Genomic DNA, 21435 nt, shown 5'->3' on the forward strand with positions numbered 1-21435 from the left:
TGTCCTACAGCATCTGAAATATAACCCACTTCCTGCTTTTTTCTAAAGCATGTGCCAATTAACAGGTGCATTCTAGCATTTTCCACTTTTCTGGCAAGTTCTTGGACTTATACAGTCATCTGCCTTCTCTAACAATTCATGACCTTTGCCCAGACCCAACCACTTACCTCCAGCCAGCCATCCTATCCTGCCACAGATATGTAAGAAGAGAAGAGATATACATAAGGCAGTAAGCTGTTGTGTCTGCCAATGTTGTGCAATATACTTTTCAACTGCAATGTTTCTGCATACTTAAAATGTATACATTTTGGTCTTTTGGATACCTTGCATACTGCAGATCTGTTTTTTTTTAAAAGCAGAAAACTAGATATTATTTAGAAATTGACAAAAATATAGTTTAATCTCATGACTCTTGGCAAGGACAATTTAGGAGAACACAGTGTATTTGAAAATAATTTAATGTATCATCTCCATTGTTTCAAGTACCTTCTAAAGGGTTTTTATTTTTTTACACTTAATGAGAATGTGCATTTAACACGACAAAAAAAAAAATCAGCAAGTCACAGGTATTGTTTCTAACATACACATTGTAGTGTTTTAAGCAAGCAACATGAACTACATGTGCTGCAGTGTATTGTATACCACATCTAAACATCTTCGGCGAAATTAAGATCTTCTCTCACACCAATCACTGGTGAGCAGAAAACACCACAATATCATTTTGATGGTGTAATCAGCTATCTGCTGCTCACACGTCTTTCCTCTTGATGATTAGAGGTCCCACGTTGTCACCTGTTTCATCATTATGTTTCGTATGAGACCCATCACATAAGGGGAACTGAAAGGAAAACATGTATTTAATGTACACCTTCAGCAAGATAAAGAGTCAGTATTAGAGTAAAAGAAAACGTAGTCTATCCAGTTGTTGGCAAACCTTTTCTGCAAAAATATGTCTGCCTTCTTGGTCCATTCTCTTTTCATCCAAGTTGCAGTCTGGACTAAATCCTGACAGACAACTTTTGTTATTAACTCTAGATCTGTGAAAGAACTTGCTGATTGCTCCAAGCATCAACTCTGCAGCATTGTAAATAAGGGCCTGAAGATCTGGCTCTGCCAGTTGGCCTGGGGACCCAGTAGGGGAGTACCATATTGGAGGTGGCTATTAGCACTTTTGATAAGTTTCATAGCAAACTCCACCTCACTGCCTGCTTCCCCACCCACCCATCTTCTATTCTCATATTGCTGTATTCTCACTGTTTTCTTTTTCATTGTTTATTCCATTGTTCCATTACTTTGCTACTGCTATGTTTAAACTACTTTTCATTTCTTTGTTTTTACTGTTGTAAGCAGTGCTTTTTTTGTAAAAGAAGAAGGTGCCGGAACTCACATATGTCATACAACCCGCCTTGCCTACCCTACAAGGTTCCATCTAAAAAAGGTGCCGGAACTCCGTTCTGGGCGTTCTATGAGAAAAAAAGCCCTGGTTGTAAGCCACCTAGAGTAGCTTCACGGTGAGATAGGACAACAAATAAATTTAACAAACACACAAATAAATGTTGTTCTACCAGAATGAAAGCCCTACCATTTCTTCCCTTTTCATTGTAAGTAAAAGTGGATCTCTCCCAGGATCAGTATGAAAACTTGGATTTGTATGCATTAATCAGAAGAGGATTAACAGCTTTCGTTGTGATAAATACTTTTGCTTGGGCAGAGTAGTAGCAACTATACATATATAAATAAATATCTTATAAATCATTCCATCTATTACGCATTTTTTGGTTTGAATAAACTTTCACAAAATGTAGGGAAAATGCAGGACATGTATTTTGCTCCATAAAATATTAATAATTTCATATTCTGAACCTGAAGCACTATTGCTATCAGCAATCACAGACCAATTTCTTTCACTTTCCCTATCATTTAAAACTAAAAGGTTAAAAATGTTTCATGTTTAATCTGTTTTCTGAGAAAAACAAAACAAGATAGAGAAAGGATTTTTTCTTCCTTTTATTTTCTGTTTTAAAATAAAAAACCCTTTGTCTATACCACTGGCTTTTCAACCAGTGGTACGAGTACCACATGTGGTACGTTGGCACCTGGCAGGTGGTATGCGACCATCCTAGAAAAGTGGCAGCGGGGGAGGGGAATGAGCTGAACCGGTGGCAGCATCACACAACCCTGAGCGAGAGATGGCTGGAGCTGCAGGGCTGTTGGAGCTCAGCGGAAGGACCAGGATCGGCTCCAGGCTCCAGCTGGAGCTTGGCGCCTATCCTGTCACTTCTGCTGAGCCCAGAAGAAGCGCCAATCAGCTGGAACGTTGCAGCATCTCCAAGGTCTTGTGACTTACATTCAGATGCTTGGCAACTGATTCATATTTATGACGGTCACAGTGTCCCAGAGTCATATGAAGTGACCAAAACCCGCTGCAACCACCCAGCAGGGGAGGAATAAAAACCAAACAGCCACCCTACCCCACCCCTGCTGCCAATCCTCAACAGAAATGCTCACAATGAAAACCTCGGACAGGAGGAAGAGCGCCACCCGGTGGGCAGGTGTCTTGCTCGGCTGTGGCTTGGGGGGCACTTTTCTTAGTGCCACTGTAACTTCGAACAGTCACTAAGTGAACTGTTGTAAGTTGAGGACTACCTGTACTTCATCACTTTTTTCTTTTTCTTTTTTTTTTGATCATCAAGTTTTTGACACCTTGCTAGCGACTGGTGGTACTTGGATGTTGCCATATCCTAAAAGTGGTACAATGGGTGAAAAAGTTGAAAAGCCCTGGTCTATAAGAGTATTCAGACTAGGTTTTAAATCAGGGGTCTTCAAACTCAGCCCTTTTATGACTCATGGACCTCAGCTCCCAGAATTCCTCAGCCAGCGTACCTGGCTGAGGAATTCTGGGAGCTGAAGTCCATGAGTCATAAAAGGGCCGAGTTTGAAGACCCCTGTTTTAAACCAAGGGTCTTCAAATTTGGCCCTTTTATGACTTGTGGACTTCAACTCCCAGAATTCCTCAGCCAGCATGCCCAGCTGAGGAATTCTGGGAGTTGAGGTCCACGAGTCATAAAAGGACCGAGTTTGAAGACCCCTGATTTAAACAAACAATTGAATCTTGACTTATGAATTATTAGTCTTCCAACTTTGTTAATTACCAGTTCAAAAAACATAATTTGAATTAATGTCTTGAGACTGCATTTTCTTTACCTTGAAAAGTGATTCTTTCATTGTTCTTATGCCCAAGAAATTTATCATTCTTAATAGATTCCAAGTTTTAGTTATATAAAAGGTAAAGGTAAAGGTTCCCCCGCACATGTGTGCTAGTTATTTCCGACTCTAGGGGCTGGTGCTCATCTCCGTTTCAAAGCTGAAGAGCCAGCGCTAGTCCGAGGACGTCTCCGTGGTCATGTGGCTGGCATGACTAGACACCAAAGGCGCATGGAATGCTGTTACCTTCCCACCGTAGTGGTCCCTATTTTTCTACTTGCATTTTTACATGCTTTCGAATTGCTAGGTTGGCAGAAGCTGGGACGAGTAACAGGCGCTCACTCTGCTACGCAGCACTCAGGATTCGACCCGCCAAACTGCCAACCATTTGATTGACAAGCTCAGCGTCCTAATCCACTAAGCTACCGCATCCTTTATTTTAGTTATATATATATAGCTTAAAAGTAGATTCACATCTTTAAACCATACTGATCTTTGTAAGCCTAGCTTAACAAAGATATGGCTACTGAACGAAAAACAAGTCAACAGGACAAACCAATATCATATGAATAAATGTACCCTGATCCATTTTATTTTCTGAACATAAAGATGTTGAAACGCAATCTTTCTGAAAATATCTCTGGCACATCCAACAAACATAAAACAGTATATCTTGTTGAATTGGTTTTAACTTAAGACCATAAAATATTCTGTGGAACTCTTAGCCTTTAATTTATAAATACAGGATATTCCAATTCTTTAAAAAGATTTTGCAGAAATCTCTTTGAACATTTTTCCCTCTCCCAATTTTCCTGAGCCTTCACATTTCTCTTAAGACATCATCCGGATTTCTACATTTAAAACACTGATCATTTCAAGGATCAATGAAAATGTAGTTCTCTAGCACCAGCCATTCTGTTTATTTTTCCTCCTGACAATTATAATCTAGCACTCATTAGTTTGTTTTGGAAATTCAGCAAATACGTTCGCAATAAAAATTTACAAGAGATTGAGCATGTTCTTCTCTCACCGTTTTAGATCTCCAACATCGGCAGTAAACTGCTTTCTCTCCCAAATCTTCCATATCAAATGCATGAACTACCTTGGGATTATCTTTCTGAATATGGAGGTTCACCATTCCATTACAGCCTTTGCGTTTGCTAAAAAACTTTTTGTAAGCGAGATACCCCACAGCTGCCGTTCCTGCAGCAAAGGCGACTGCAGCAATCCATTCAACTGAAAGAAAAATAGAAAACCAGTCAAAATTTTCATTGATACAATCTGACCCTGAAAAATATCAAAGAGTTGCAAGACGTTTTCTGCCATCTGTCTTTTAATAGTTTTTCCCTTTTCCCTCCAAACCTGTCCAATTCTCTGCATGCTTTTTTCTTCAGAACTTGGATTATCTTTACGTACAGGACTGAATCTATAAAATGCAGTCCTCCTATACATGACTACTCAGAATTATATTCCAGTCATACCAAGAGGGCTTACTCCTCAGTAAGTGGTAAATGACTGCATCTTAATATTTCCTCTAATGGTAGAATATTAGTTAAAAGGTAAAGGTAAAGGTTCCCCCGCACATGCGTGCTAGTTGTTTCCAACTCTAGGGGCCGGTGCTCATCTCCGTTTCAAAGCCAAATAGCCGGCGCTAGTCCGAGGACGTCTCCGTGGTCATGTGGCCGGCATGACTAGACACCAAAGGCGCATGGAATGCTGTTACCTTCCCACCGTAGTGGTCCCTATTTTTCTACTTGCATTTTTACGTGTTTTCGAACTGCTAGGTTGGCAGAAGCTGGGATGAGTAACAGGCGCTCACTCTGTTACGCGGCACTCGGGATTCGACCCGCCAAACTTCCGACCTTCTGATCGACAAGCTCAGCGTCCTAACCCACTGAGCCACCGCATCCCTTAGAATATTAGTTACATATATTAATTATATGAGTTTGCATCAAGGATTTCAAGAAACATACATTAGATTACCACTTCAAGGGAAGAACCTATTTAATTTTGGGAATTATTATTAGAAAGAGCATCACATACCAAGATACAGGACTGATAAGACTAGAAACCAGGAGACTGTGAAATTTAGTATTGACTTAGGCACAAAGCCAGTGGTGTGACCTTAGGTCGGCCACATCTTTTCAGCCATAGGAAAAAGATAATGGCTTCTGAAATCTTGCCAAGAAAACTGCATGGACTAGTCCAGGCAGTTTCCAGGAGTCAACAATGGCTTGAAAATACCAAAATCCAAAACCAAACAAACACTCCACCCATCACCAGAACAAGATACTAGATTATATGTAGAATTGTGTTAAGATGTACTGTATATACATCTTTGTGGTATACCTCAAAAGTCAATCCAGTCGCTGCAAATTGATCATTCAGAAGTCAATAAATGACAGAATCTAAAGTACAAAAGTTTTATAATTCTACATGTGACAAATTTGTAACTTCAAAAATTGACTCTGCGTTATTAAACATGAAAATATGTCCCAATTGTCAAAGTTAAAACATGTTTGCTTTGCAATTAATTTTATTTCTTATTTCTAACTGCAGTTTGCTGATCCCACCAAACTCTTCTAACGCCCTTCCTTAAACTACTATCCAGTGCACAACTTTTTCAGAAGTACCTGACTTTGCTCATATTTTTGGTTAAACACAAGAAGTGGTAGATTTACTCTAAGTCGTAATCTAAAGCAGTAATTATTAACTCATAAAAAATTCTTGAACATGCTTATTTCTAATAAAAATGACATGGATTATGTTTGATATGATCTAGCCGTAAATATACTCTTCAGAATTCACACGTCATTTTTAGAAGGTACATAAATATATTATTCTAAATTGTTTCAAATAAATTTTATTTATAAACTGCAATGATTTTACTACCTAGTAAGAAGGTATATACTTGTGAAATCATCAGGATGTGGATTGCTACCAGTTTAATCAACGGTGATGGATGTGTGGAGCTGCATTGGCTTCTAGTTGCCCTCCGGGTGAGATTCAAGGTGCTGGTGATGACCTATAAAGCCCTAAATGGCATGGGTCCAGATTATCTTAGGGAGCACCTGCTGCCAGTGTCAACTTCCATCGTCCTGTGCGCTCCCACAGGGAAGGCCTCCTCAGGGTCCCGCCGGTCAAGGAGTGCCGGCGGGTGATTCCCAGGGGGAGAGCATTCTCGGTGGGCGCGCCTGCCCTATGGAATCAGCTGCCGGTGGAACTCCAGATCGCCCCCGACCTTCATTCGTTTTGCCCGGACCTAAAAACCTGGCTATTTGAGCTGGCCGGCATGGACTGAGGGGTTTTTAAGGTTTTAAATTCAATTTTAAAGTGTTGGGGCTATTAATTTAATTGTATTTTAATCTGTATATTGTATCTTTTTTTAAATTTGCCCTGTAAACCGCCCTGAGTCCTTCGGGAAAAGGGCGGTATATAAATCAAATAAAATAAATAAATATTGATAGCATGATATACAACTATCACCAGTTTTTAATTATACTAATATCCTCATTTGATCTGGCTAGCTTTCTCTAAAAGAGAGACTGATGATCTGAAGAGCTTAATTAATATACTTTTCAAAGGATTTCCTTTTATAGCTGGCTTCCATAATTAAGTTTTAATCAATAAAAGGTACACTGCAGACCAGAAAATCAATTTGCAAGAGCATGTTTTGCATCTTTTTGTTTCACTATTTATTTATTTCCCCTGTATTTCTCTTCAGATTCTTCTTCATCACCTCAAAATTTCTGATTCTTTTGTCTTTGCACTTTTAGAGAACTTTGTTAGCAGGGCTGTTATTTTATCTCTCGTCTTTACATTAGTAGGTAAAATAAAGTTATTATAATTCTGTATAAATTTTTTACACAAAACATTAAAAATGCTTTTAAAAATCTAATTTAAATTTGGTTAATATTGTATAAATCTAGTTTGAACAAACAAGTCAAAAAGGTATTAAACAAAACAAAAAAATCTACCACTCTTTAAAGTGATTATTATCTGCCTCTCAAAGAAGTCTATAACCTCGGATGAGATGGACAGCATATACATCTAATAAATAACGGTTACAGAATACTTTGTTTTTATTGTTTATTTTGCCAACTTCCCTAGGATCATTTCAGATTCCAGAGCTGGGCATAAATGCATCCAATAAATAAACAGTATATAATGTTGCCAAAGCACTTTCAGTTGTTGCAGATTAGAAAGCAACTTGAGGCATCAAAAATAATGTGTTTGCAATTTGTAGCATCTTTGGATTGCCTTTATCTGTTTCTGCTTCTCAGATGTCTCTGTCTCTCTTGCAGCAAGTGAAAAAAGTACTCAAGAGATCAAATAATCAAGTAACATGAAAAATACAGTTGATGTTTTCTGAATTCTTACAAACCTTCAATTTCCCAAAGTCCCTGAAACTGGAAATAAATTAGAATATTTTTTTTTCAAATGCCAATTTCAATTTTTAAAAAATGAAATACTTCTAGGATACAAATTATAAAAGATGCTTATGTATGTTATTAACATTGTGCTGTTTCCCAAAAATACAATATGGAACTGAATATTGAAAAATACTGAAATTCTTAACAGGATTTATGCAGGGATATTATATTTGAAGAGCTGAAATAGGTCATTTAGGCAATCAATTCTACTTGGAATCCAACATTATTCAGGAACTGAATAATTTCTCTCTGACTGTTAAAATGTCTTTTTCAAACATTTAATCAGAATCTACCTTTCTGAAGCTTAAAACTATGATTGCCTTGTGCTCTATAAGGGAGAGCCTTCTGCGCAGTTACTTTTCCAATATTTAAAGAAACCTTTTCTTCCCAAAAACAGACATTCCCAATTCTTTCAGTCTTGTTTCATACTTATTTTTGGAATATCCTTGTTGCCTTTCTCAACAACTCTTAAATATTTAAATGGAAACACCACTTGAGGTAGAGTCTAATTGATACAGCATGAAGTGGGATGGAATGTTGGATTTATCACGAAATTTCTTTTTTATTATTAGCTGGATGGGTGGTTTCTTTTAAACAGGATCAAATAGTCTTCTGTAGTTCTTAAAGGTAAAGGTTCCCCCGCACATGCGTGCTAATCGTTTCCAACTCTAGGGGCCGGTGCTCATCTCCATTTCAAAGCCGAAGAGCCAGCGCTTGTCCAAGGACGTCTCCGTGGTCATGTGGCCGGCATGACTAGACACCAAAGGCGCACAGAATGCTGTTACCTTCCCACCGTAGTGGTCCCTATTTTTCTACTTCCATTTTTACGTGCTTTCGAACTGCTAGGTTGGCAGAAGCTGGGACAAGTTTAGTTTAGTTTAGTTTTATTGAATTTTTATACCGCCCTTCTCCCGAAGGACTCAGGGCGGTGAACAGGGCATACAAATAGAAATACAAAAGTTAAAAAAGGATTAAATTATTGCCCGAATTAAAACAATCAAAATATAAAAACATTAAAACCCTAACATTCCCCCATCAGGCCAGGCCAGCTTGTTCGAATAGATGGGTCTTTAACCCGCGCCGGAAGGAGCGAAGATCCGGTGCCATCCGGAGCTCAACCGGCAGTTGGTTCCATAAAGCCGGGGCGCCCACAGAGAAGGCCCTCCCCCTGGGGGCCACCAGCCAGCATTCTCTGACCGGAGGCACCCTGAGGAGGCCCTCTCTGTGGGAACGCACAGGGCGGAGGGGAGTCGACGCCGGCAGCAGGTGGTCCCCGAGGTATTCCGGACCCATGCCATGTAAGGACTTGAAAACCATCACCAAGACCTTGAACCTCACCCGGAAGACAACTGGTAACCAATGCAGTAACAGGCGCTCACTGTTACACGGCACTCGGGATTCGACCCGCCAAACTGCCGACCATCTGATCGACAAACTCAGCGTCCTAACCCACTGAGCCACCGCATCCCTCTCTGTAGTCCTTAGGTAGCAGTAAAGAACAACCCCCCAAAAAAACTAATTAAAGAACTGACAAGGCTTAAAAAATTCCATAAATAAGATAGAAGAAAAAGAAATGTAAACACAAATGTCTACAGTGAAAAACCTGTCTTCAACTAAGGCGTACGTGTGTGGATAATGTCTTTCTATAGTAGATAAAAGTGCTTCAGAGTGAAGTCCACTGTTTAATTTTACCAGCTATAGAATATCACGAATTGGAATAGTTGCCAACAGATGGATCTATTTCCTGGGGAGGTTCAGCAAGAAGGCACTACCTGTTGCACGACTCATCTGCCAAACCAACTACATTCATAGTGCTTCTGATAGGCAGAGACTGTGTTGTTATCCTGCATATTTTACTCCACTGGACATCTGTACAGAAAGTAAAGTCTTCACTTATGACCATTTAACAACCATTTGAAATTATGACTCCTGAAAAAAGCGACTTGATTATTGATCCTTGCACTTACGATTGCTGCAGTGACCCCGCAGTCATGTGATCAAAATTCAGGCACTTGACAACCAGCATGTAGTAACACTGGTTGCAGCTTCACAGGGATCATGTGATCACCATTTGCAACCTTTCCAGGACTTCTAATAAGCAAAGTCAACGGGGGAAGCAGGATTCATTTAATGACTGTGGCATAAGAGACATCGGGCACAACTCATCTAATAACTGCATCAATTAGCAATAGCAATTCTGGTTCCAATTATGGTCATAAATTGAGGACTTCCTGTAACCAATGTAGCTGTGATTCTAGTAGAGTGGGCCATCCTACCTGCCAGGGCAGCAACAGCTGTCCCTTGTAGCAATAGGCTACACAGGGTTTAATCCACCTGGTCCCTATGCAAGAATGGCTTGTAGTCAAGCTTGCTGGGAAAAAACAAAGTTATTAGCTAACCAGTTCCAATCCTTGCTTTCTTTACACATTTAGTTCCTTGTCTTACATTTCAAGAGATAGCTGGCAAAAAAAAATGGCTGGCACATTCCCTATCCCTTGTGGAAAGTGGACATGACCTGCAAATATAGTTATAAAACAGGCAGAGAAGATCATGTCTGAAGATCATGTCTGATAGAAAGATCATGTCTGATAAAGGCTCAGACAGAGTCTTTTCAGCTTATTGATAGCTGCAAAAATAACTTCTGCATTCTTCATGTACATGTTACACAGAAAACAGGTCAGAAGAAGAATGAAGAAGCATAAAAAAACCTCTCTGAACCATTTGATGTTCAAGGCATTTTCATCCAGGTTGCCCTCTGTGGAGAATCACGCCCATCTTAACAGGTTTCAGATTTTCTATACAGAACAGGAAACATCGCATGTCAACTGACCCTTCTGAGATTCACAACGCTCTCCAGTTCCTATTCTCTTTGCATATCTTGAACAGAATTGAGAACTTTTCTGATTAAACCAAGGCAAGCAGATGATTGCATGGCCTGGATCATCAGTGTTTGCCACGGCCACCTGGAAGACAATATGACTCAGTGGTGAGGTTATGTCTTCCAGTTTTATGATGCAGCTAGGACCAACTGTACAAAATACCCAGGTGCTCTGGTGATGGAGAAGCAACACAGCCTTCTACTGGTGGATCTTGGTATGTCATTTTATCTACAGCTCTACGCGAGGCAGAAACTTTGGCAAAGTACCAGCAAACAGAACACTGCCTTCCAATGCTGCTTTTGCTGGTACTTTGACCCGTGTCAAATGACTCCTAGTATTTATTAGACTGGGGCTGAAAAATACTAAGTGGACAAATCTGGGTTCTAGTAAATCATCTCTCGTTCTGGTGGATGGCTAAAAGTGCTCTTTTGTTGCTTTTAGGTTTTCTACATTGTTATATTTATTTATTCAATGCTGCTTTAACCATATCCTTGGATTACTAAGACTAGATTGGATCTCATTCCAAGTCTTAAGCCACAGTTGTCTGTGCATGGTAGCATTTGCATTGTTTATATTTGTGTTTGACCAAATATTTTATTTGGACCTTGGTACTCTGGATCAGTGGGTTGGCGGGGAGAGAAAAGAAACAATGCTTCATTCTGTCCAGTTTGGGAACCACTCAGCTTCCCTAACTGCTCCTTAAGATAGCATGGGAAGAGTTTATTGCCTTCTGATTAGCCAAGCAGGAGGGAGAATCACTCTGGCAGGCATTCTGATCCAATAAGGCAGCTACTTAAAAGGAAAAAGCCGTGTAAGAGTGGAAGCCTCAAGTATCTGAAAATTCTCCTGCTGTGTATAGGGAGAATAAATGGCTTCTTTGGCAATCCAACAGGAAAAGGGAGGGAAAGTAAAACTTTAAGAAAAACGGATATAAAGAATGAAGTTTAGCTGGCAATTCATCTTTATCTAAAAGACTTATATGGCCATTCGTACATCTGGGCCAATCACAATAGTTGTATGAACCCAAATATATAAAAGTAATACAGTATATGTATTGATATGTAATATCAAGTAATATATGTAATACATATATCCAAGTAATATCAATATATTCAAGTAATAATATATTCAAAAGTAATATATGTATGCACACTGAGAGCTTATGTACCAAATTCCTTCTGTGTCCAATCACACTTGGCCAATAAATATTTCTATTCTATTATTATGGTGATAAAAACCAGTTATAAAAGAAAAAAAACATCTTTGATGCAACCAGCACCGCTGTCTTCAAACTCTAACCTTACCCTATCCTAGCACCTGGGGTAAGACCCAGTTTTTTACACCAGGGCTTTTCAACCTTTTCACCCATTGTACCACTTTTAGGATGTTGCAACATCCGAGTACCACCAGTCACCTAGCAAGGTGTCAAAAACATGACCAAAAAAAGGAAAAAAGTGATGAAGTACAGGTAGTCCTCGACTTACAACAGTTCGCTTAGTGACTGTTCGAAGTTACAATGGCACTGAAAAAAGTGCCCCTAAGCCACAGCCGAGCAAGACACCTGCCTGCCTGCCTGGCGGTGCCCTTCCTCCTGTCCAAGGTTTTCATTGTTGTGAGCATTTCTGTTGAGGATTGGCAGTGGGGGTGGGGTGGGGATATTTGGTTTTTATTCCCCCCCCCATCTGCTGGGTGGTTTCAGCAGGTTTTGATCACTTCACATGACCCTGGGACACTGTGACCGTCATAAATATGAATCAGTTGCCAAGCATCTGAATGTAAAGCACAAGACCCTGGAGATGCTGCAACATTCCAGCTCATTGGTGCTTCTTATGGGCTCAGCGGAAGCGCTGGGATTAGCGCCGAGCTCCAGCTAGAGCCTGGCGCTGATCATAGCGCTTCCGCTGAGCCCTGACTGCCCCAAAGAAGCGCTAATCCTGGCGCTTCCGCTGAGCCCTGACAGCCCTGTAGCTCCAGCCATCTCTTGCTCAGGCTTCTGCGGTGCTGCCACCAGTTCAGCTCATTCCCCTCCCCCAATACCACTTTTCTAGGATGGTCATGTACCACCTGCCAGGTGCCAATGTACCACAGGTGGTACCCGTACCACTGGTTGAAAAGCCCTGTTTTACACCCTTCTGGAAGATTAAAAAGGTGAGGCCTGCACAGTCTCATGAAGAAGGGTGTTCCAAGGCTTTCCGGTGCAGAAATGGGAGGTTCTGTTCTTCAAAATTAAAAATAAAAATCCTCAGATGGCTACATTCATATAGCATTTAAATTCGCCTGAGGCAACAGAAAGGTCGAGGTTGATAATATAGATACAGATTACATGAGAGGTTCCAAATACCTCATCAATTAATAATTGCAATTTGTTAAAAAAACACCATTATGTTGGTTGAAACATTCTTAGATTGTCTGAAATCTTTGGATGTATTTGAATTTAACTACCTCTTGCTTAATGTTGGAATTAAATTTCAATTTTTTTTTCAAAATAGTGACTCTGAAATCTGTAATGGAATATCCTGTGAGATTGAATGCTCTGAAGCTTTGTCCTCATGAAAGCATGTAACTTTTAAGAACATTTGTTAATTGAAAAAGGTGCTACCAGACTGTTTTTTGCTACCATAAATTATCATGGATTCCTTCCGCAAAGATTAATTGTATGTAGTATTCTTTAGAATACTATCTCTGTTTCCATCTCTAAAAATATATTTTTGTATCTGTACTTTTTTGTTCCAGATTGCCATATGACTTTGTAGGCAGCCATATATTAGCTTCTTCTGCTATACTGTTTTTTTTAATTCATTGGAACAATTTTGCTTTTACGATGTCTTCTTTAATAACTCCCACACCTCTTGTAATCCTTTTCAGTTTGGTTTCTCTTGCCATAAAATCTAACACTGTTGATAAAAATCCATTTTGAAATTCAAGATATATGTCTGAATAAATTCAATCTTAGCTTCACTTCAATGACTTTCTTCCAATATTCCTGCTAATTTCACTTTCTTGATTAAGTCCTCTTTGAGGGTGTACAGTCAAGGACAAACAATCTATTCTCCCTTTCCTCTGGAGGAGAAATTTGTCAGTAGCACAAGTTCTCTAACAATGGGAATTCTTTGTCTCTGCATAAGGTAAAGGTAAAGGTTCCCCCGCACATGCGTGCTAGTCGTTTCCGACTCTAGGGGCCGGTGCTCATCTCCGTTTCATAGCCGAAGAGCCAGCGTTTGTCCGAGGATGTCTCCGTGGTCATGTGGCCGGCATGACTAGACACCAAAGGCGCACGGAACGCTGTTACCTTCCCACCGTAGTGGTCCCTATTTTTCTACTTGCATTTTTACGTGCTTTCGAACTGCTAGGTGGGCAGAAGCTGGGACGAGTAACAGGCGCTCACTCTGTTACGCGGCACTCGGGATTCGACCCGCCAAACTGCCGACCTTCTGATCGACAAGCTCAGCATCCTAACCCACTGAGCCACCGCGTCTCTGCATATTTCTAGTCAATTGGTACAAAGCCCAGGTATTTTTTAAAGAAATAGCACTATTTCAGTTAGCTGTCTTCTCCTTATTATCAAGTGGCAAATAAGTACTTATATACCATAGATACGGCATAACATAAAATTGGATTTTTATATAATATACATATATTTTAAAGGTGTACCTAAAACTAAGATGATTTGTTCTTTTCCATTTCATAAACATTTCACACAGTGAAGTGAATGCTATTTTGTATGTAGGTTTAGCCATTCTATCTTATTATCTTAAGTCCAAACTAAGATGAAGAGAAGAAGCTTAGATTTTAGGGCTCTTGAAATATATTCAGAATATCACAAATACTGAAGTTTTTTTTCCTCTTTCCAGCCTTCATAAAAATAAAGCCTCCATGTATTGATAATCGACAAAAGTACACCACAGGTTGGAGCAATAGTGAAAGGAAATCTCAGCCAATGAATTTGCATTTGTACTGTTAAGAATTCTTACATCATGCCAGATGTTAGCCATATGCAAAAAATGAGCAGTACAGATATATCCATCTGGGCTTTTCTCAATCCTATGACCAGGTTCGTCTGGTGCGCCAGCTGCGACCCTATCTGGACCTGGATGCCTTGCGTACAGTCACCCATGCACTTGTGACCTCTCGTCTTGACTACTGCAACGCTCTTTACATGGGGCTGCCCTTGAGAACCACTCGGAAGCTTCAGCTGGTGCAAAGTGCAGCTGCACGAATGCTTTTGGGGGTTTCCCGATACTCCCATATTACACCTCTGCTCTGTGAGTTGCACTGGCTTCCAGTTGCCTTCCAGGTGAAATTCAAGGTGCTAGTGATGACATACAAAGCCTTACATGGCGTGGGTCCGGATTACCTATGGGAGCACCTACTGCCAGCGTCAACATCCCTCCGTCCTGTGCGCTCCCACAGAGAAGGCCTCCTCAGGGTGCCACCGGTCAGAGAATGTCGGCTGGTGACCCCCAGGGGGAGAGCATTCTCGGTGGGTGCGCCAATCCTTTGGAACCGCTTACCAGCTGAAATCCGGATGGGCCCCGACCTTCGCTCCTTCCGGCACGATCTAAAAACTTATCTATTCCAACAAGCCGGCCTGGCCTGATGGATTTGGGTTTTACAATTTTCTTACTCTGTTGCTTTATTGTATTTTTCTTACTTTATTGCTCTGTACACCGCCCTGAGTCCTCCGGGAGAAGGGCGGTATATAAAACAAACAAACAAATAAATATTTTGATTTTTTTTTGTCCCATCAAAACATTGGATTCCTTTCTTCCTTCTGAAGACAGACAACAATGGCACATTCTGAGCAGGACTGTTTTGTCCTGAGCTTAAAATAAAGCAGTAAGTTTTTTCTGTTTCAGGCACATCCTTATCACAAGGACATTTTTGTTTGCACAAAGAGAATAACATCTAAACTTTTAGGCGCATCTAAGGTTATTTACAGCATGAGACCCTAATCTTCAAAACTATAAAGAACACGCAATGAAAAATCTCTTCTGCTTTGCTTGGTATGAGCATTTTTGGTTGCTTCACCTTTTTGTAAGAGAAGGACCGGCAGAGCAGAGAAAGGAGTAAAAAGAAGGATCAGTTTAGTTGTTAAGGAGCCACAAGCAAACTAAGTGTAACCCCTACCCCCTTTACTGCCATTGACCCTTGTCTAATCCTAACCAGCTTTTGACCATTAGGATTCTTTTGCATAGGCTTTTAGCAATAAATCAGTTAATCTGAACTTTCACAGGTAGACCTGTCTTTTTTTTTTCAACTGACACCTTTCTTTGCAGTTTAAAGCAGGCTTGGTTCGTGCTGTGTGACAGATACCGTATTTTCCAGCGTATAAGACGACTGGGCGTATAAGACGACCCCCTACTTTTCCTGTTAAATTATAGGGTTTGGGCTATACTCGCCATATAAGACTACCCCACTGCATACAAAATCTGCTAGGATTGGGTGGGTCAGCTCTCCCTCCCTCCCTGCCTGCCCAGCCCTCCCTGTTTCCAAGACGCAATTTTTTTAAAAAAATCCCATTTATATCCCGCCCTTCTCCAAAGACTCAGGGCAGCTTACAATCTAAAGCACAAATCAATGTGCTTAGCAACGTACAAAGTACACTTCCGGCATCCAGAGCCTGCCTGCATTTCTTTAACTTCCACATGCTTCCGACTCTCGACAACTTCAGCGTTGTAAACCTTGCTGCTGTTAGTATCCTGGGTGACTCTTCTCCAAACCCCCTCTACCCCAACCCGGGTGAAAACGCTAACGTGCTCCCAGTGTGTGCCTATCCCTCTCCAACCAACTGCCCCCCCCTCATCCGTATCTGGCTCCAGCGGGCTCCTCCACACGTCCCAGGGCCGCCCTCCAGCAGTCCCTGGCTCCGGTCCATCTGACACCGATGGAAAACAGCTGGCCCTTGCCTCCAGCGCGCAGGCTATAGCATGCAGTCCCGGCACAGGTCCGTCAGCAGGCAAGGAACAGCTAGCATGTTTTGTAGTGCCCAGGCTCCCTGTACGGCAAGGCAGACTGGGCTGTCCTCCTGAGTGCCTGCGGGGTCCTCAGCAAAGCCCTGTGATGCAGGCGCGTGCAAACGCCGTGAAGCAGCTGGTCGTTGGGTTTGCAGAGCCAGGAACCGGCGATCAGCTGATAGTCGGGCTTGCTGATTACGGGCGACCTCCTCCCTTGTTTGTCGGAGCGCCGGGTCATGGAGCGAGCCGTGTGCAGTGGGGGGGGGGTGAGTAGGTGAAGCAGGGCTTGTTTTTGGAACGAGACCCCCTGCGTAGTGTCGGGCCCGCAGGGCTCAACAACAGACAGCAATTTTGTGATTCTCTCCCCCTTCCTCCCCCCCTATCAATGAGCTGCCGAGGTTGCCTGTGTGTGTGTGTGTGTGGAGGGGTGTTGCCTCTGGTTTTTCCTGTAACATCGGACAATAAACTGCCCCTAACCCTAACACCCAGCGTATAAGACGGGCCCCGACTTTTGAGAAGGTTTTCATGGGTTAAAAAGTCGTCTTATACGCCTGAAAATACGGTATATAGCTCAGCCTTAGGTAAAGTTATTTCACCTGAGCAGAGCTCTTTAGCACCTGCTTTTAGAACTGGAAAGCAGCCCTTGAACACTCAAATATGCAAGCGTGCCAACCTCACACAACTGTCACATGTGGGTCCTCATACATTTGGGATAAAGAATATTCTTGTAGCAATTAATATTTCTAAGAAAACTGCTCTGAGGATTGTCTCAACGACAAAACACACCACTGAAACATCATACTACAGGTTGTCCCTGACTTACAACTCTTCAAAGTTACAACGGCACTGGAAAAAATCAATTATGACTGTTGCAGCATCCCTATGGTCAAGTGATCAAAATTCAGGCACTTGGCAACTGGCAGATATTTAACAGAATAAGAGAATAACAGAGTTGGAAGGGACCTTGGAGGTCTTCTAGTCCAACCCCCTGCTCAGACAAATATCCAGTCTCTTTTTTAAAAGCTTCCAGTGAGGGAGCAGCCACAATTTCTGAAGGCAAGCCATTCCACTGGTTGTTCTCAGTGTCAGGAAATTTCTCCTTAGTTTATGAGTTTTGTGTGTGTGTGTGTGTGTGTGTGTGCGCGCACGTGTGTGTGTGTGTGTGTGTTTGTGTTCATATGATCACCATTTGTGATCTTCCCAGCCAGCTTTTGACAAGCAAAGTCAATGGGGAGTGAAGGTGGGAGCCAGATTCTCTTGACAACCACATGATTCACTTAACAACTGCAACGCTTCGCTTAACAACCCTGGCCCAAAAAAAGTCACAAAACAAAGTGCAACTCACTTAACTGCCTTGCTTGGCAACAGAAATGTTGGGCTCAATTGCGGCCTTAAGTCAAGAACTACTCAGTAGCTCGTTAAACATTGATACGTTATGTGCCTGTTTCTGATTTCTAAGACCACGTGGTTCAAGAGCCGGTGGGCAACCTTACATCACCCATGTTAAAATTTAAAGAAAGGGCAGGGAGCATGGGCAAAGGTGGTTTGAAAGAGAGCCACCTAGCATTGTGATCTGGTGGAGGCCCACCCACGCCGTTTTGAAAACAAAATCCATCCTAAACAAGGGGACCTCGTCCCACTAATTCGGAGTGGAGCATGCCATGGCTCAAGTTTCTTTGTTCTCTACACGTGTGTGTGTGTGTGTGTGTGTGTGCGTGCGTGTGTGTGTATGTAGATAGATAGATAGATAGATAGATAGATAGATAGATAGATAGATAGATAGATAGATATAGATGATATAGATAGATATGAGTTTCGAGAGAGAACAGCAGAAAAATAAGACCTGGAAGCAGGCAAATGAATAGATAGATAGATAGATAGATAGATAGATAGATAGATAGATAGATAGATATGATATAGATAGATATGAGTTTCGAGAGAGAACAGCAGAAAAATAAGACCTGGAAGCAGGCAAATGAATAGATAGATAGATAGATAGATAGATAGATAGATAGATAGATACGATATAGATAGATATGAGTTTCGAGAGAGAACAGCAGAAAAATAAGACCTGGAAGCAGGCAAATGAATAGATAGATAGATAGATAGATAGATAGATAGATAGATAGATAGATAGATAGATACGATATAGATAGATATGAGTTTCGAGAGAGAACAGCAGAAAAATAAGACCTGGAAGCAGGCAAATGAATAGATAGATAGATAGATAGATAGATAGATAGATAGATAGATAGATAGATATGATATAGATAGATATGAGTTTCGAGAGAGAACAGCAGAAAAATAAGACCTGGAAGCAGGCAAATGAATAGATAGATAGATAGATAGATAGATAGATAGATAGATAGATAGATAGATAGATAGATAGATAGATTGATTAGATAGATATATAGATAGATATGATATAGATAGATATGAGTTTCGAGAGAGAACAGCAGAAAAATAAGACCTGAAAGCAGGGCGCCACAGGGAAAAGGGGCCGAGGGCTTCCTCCTCGGTTGCAAACAAGTGGAGGGCCAGAAAGCGAGGACTCAACAATTCCTGGGAAAGTGAGAAGTCCGGTGGGTGGGAAGGGGGAGGGAGGGAGGAAAGATCACGCTGGGAGAGCGTGAGGGGGAAAAAACAACCCTGGGCGAGCACAACACGCGCGCCAGCGCCAGCATTCAATCTTCAGACAAGCCCCTGACACGCAGCCGGCAAGGAAGGGGAGGGGGGGAGGAGGAGGAGGAGATCGTGTGAAGGTCGCAGAGGAAAGCCGGGCGGGGGACCAAAACAAACGCTCCGCTCGCTCCGACTGCAGCCAGGCTGTGCCTTTCTTTGAAGGGCAGCCGCGCACGTGGGGATGAGCGCGAGAAAAGACCCGTGGGCTCGTTCCTCCCAGGAGGGCGACGTTGCAGGATTGGGGAGAAAGGCAACCGGCGCCAGAGTTGCCACCGGTCCCCAGCAAAACGGCACAAGAGACTGCCCCTCACACACACACACAAACACACAGCCCTTTCCCTGCGCGCTCTTACCCCTCACAGAGCAATTCGAGCTGCGCCCCATCGTCTCGCCCGGCTCACGCTCCGCAGGCGCTCTGCTCTCCCAGCAAAGGACACGCGAGGGTTGTGCCCAGAGGACGAACTGCGCCTGCGCTCCAAGGTCCCGAACATGGCGACGAGGGAGGGCCTCTGCTCTTAAAGGGCCAGCTGAGCCCGAACCATCCTTTGAGAGGAAAGGATGCTGACGGGATTCGTTTTATGGAACTGGGTTGCCCTTCTCCTAGTCTGCGTTCGAGGGAAATAATAAGCTATGGTTGGTTTGGTCCCTGAATAAACCACAATTAAGCAGAGCACCTCAACGAATTGAACTGTCAACTCTGACTCACTAGGTCAGGGGTAGGCAACCTCGGCTCTTTTATGACTCGTGGACTTGAAGTTGAAGTCCATGAGTCATAAAAGAGCCGACGTTGCCTACCCCTGCACTAGGTAAAGGTTCCCCCCCCCCCCGCACATGTGTGCTAGTCGTTTCCAACTCTAGGGGCTGGTGCTCATCTCCGTTTCAAAGCCGAAGAGCCAGCGCTTGTCCGAGGACGTCTCCGTGGTCATGTGGCCGGCATGACTAGACGCCAAAGGCGCACGGAACGCTGTTACCTTCCCACCGGAGTGGTCCCTATTTTTCTACTTGCATTTTTACGTGCTTTCGAACTGCTAGGTTGGCAGAAGCTGGGACATAAAAGAACGAGTCATAAAACTCTGTTACGCGGCACTCGGGATTCGACCTGCCAAACTGCTGACCTTCTGATCGACAAGCTCAGCGTCCTAACCCACTGAGCCACCGTGTCCCTTTCTCTGACTCACTAGAGTACCCCTAATGGCTTCCATTCACATAAGATAATTATAGGACATATTATGGCTTTGTACTGTATGTGGATAAACTCTGATTAAGCATATCCCACAAATGAAATGAGCCCCTAGGCTGGGTTTAAACAATAGTTTTAATCATATTTCCTTGAACGTGCAGCAAGGATTCACATTTTATGCTAATTTTGGGGTTTGGACAGAATTGGGTCAAAAACACCCAAGCAATACTATCAACCCACAGCTTGAAAGGTTGTGTACATGTATATCCTCACAATGGCACACACTTTGAGATAACTGGCATTTAGCAGAGATTTATTGTATTTGTTTCCTTTTATTTATTTCAACTTCATTGAACTACATTTTCTGAATGCTAGTTGAATTTCTCATAATTCTTTAGTAACCTGATAAACTGAGGTCTTTTTTAATACCAGCTGTGCAGCTATTCAGACTGGAGAAAATAACTAGGTACATATAATGCCCCATTTTTTTCCTTTTTCCAAGACCAAAGCCAGCTCTTCTTAGGGTTGAATAAAGGTCTATACATAGCTTTTATCTGTTTTTCACTTTAAAATGGTGGAATATAATCCTGTCAAGCATGATCAGAGAGGTTTTCCAGAAAAATAACTGTGACTGTCCCTATATGGCTCTGGGGCTAGAAGCTGCTTACTCACCTATGTGACATAAATGAATGCAGTTTTAGCCCCAACTGATTTTAATATTGCACTTTAGTTTGGAAACGAAAAAAAAGCTCATCCTCCCCCTTCTACCTTAGCTCAGGTGACCCACGCACAGTAGCAGAAATAAATTGAGAAGTCTGAAGGGTAGTTGAGAGAATCACCCAATTGTGACCAAAACAGTAATGCCCACTTCCAAGAGAAGAAATATCAGTTGACTGGAAAGAATGCTGAAATTTGCAGAAATTAAAAAACCCTTGATATTCCCTAAACAGAGAAATGTTAAAATGTTAAAAATGTTTTTTTCTTTTTCTTTCTTTTTTCTGTTGTAAAGGGAGATTGATATGCATTTCAAACTTATTTGTTTTCATCAGTCAGCCATACCTAACAAAGTGAGATAGAGCTTGTGGCCTAGAGGTAAAAACAAC

At 41.9% G+C, this 21435-nt stretch overlaps 1 protein-coding gene across 1 annotated transcript; it reads right to left on the reverse strand.

Annotated features, from left to right (window-relative positions):
- Positions 1–440: 440 nt before the first annotated feature.
- Positions 441–19610, reverse strand: CISD1 (CDGSH iron sulfur domain 1). Its single transcript, XM_083364842.1, has 3 exons — positions 19506–19610; positions 4235–4440; positions 441–838 (listed from the first exon to the last, which is right to left on the reverse strand). Exons 1-3 carry the CDS (start codon positions 19534–19536, stop codon positions 749–751), a joined length of 327 nt encoding a protein of 108 aa, XP_083220968.1. The 5' UTR covers positions 19537–19610; the 3' UTR covers positions 441–748.
- Between the last annotated feature and the right edge of the window lie 1825 nt (positions 19611–21435).

The sequence above is a fragment of the Vipera ursinii genome (genome assembly GCF_947247035.1).
Source record: "Vipera ursinii genome assembly, chromosome: 5".
NCBI classification, from domain to species: domain Eukaryota; kingdom Metazoa; phylum Chordata; class Lepidosauria; order Squamata; family Viperidae; genus Vipera; species Vipera ursinii.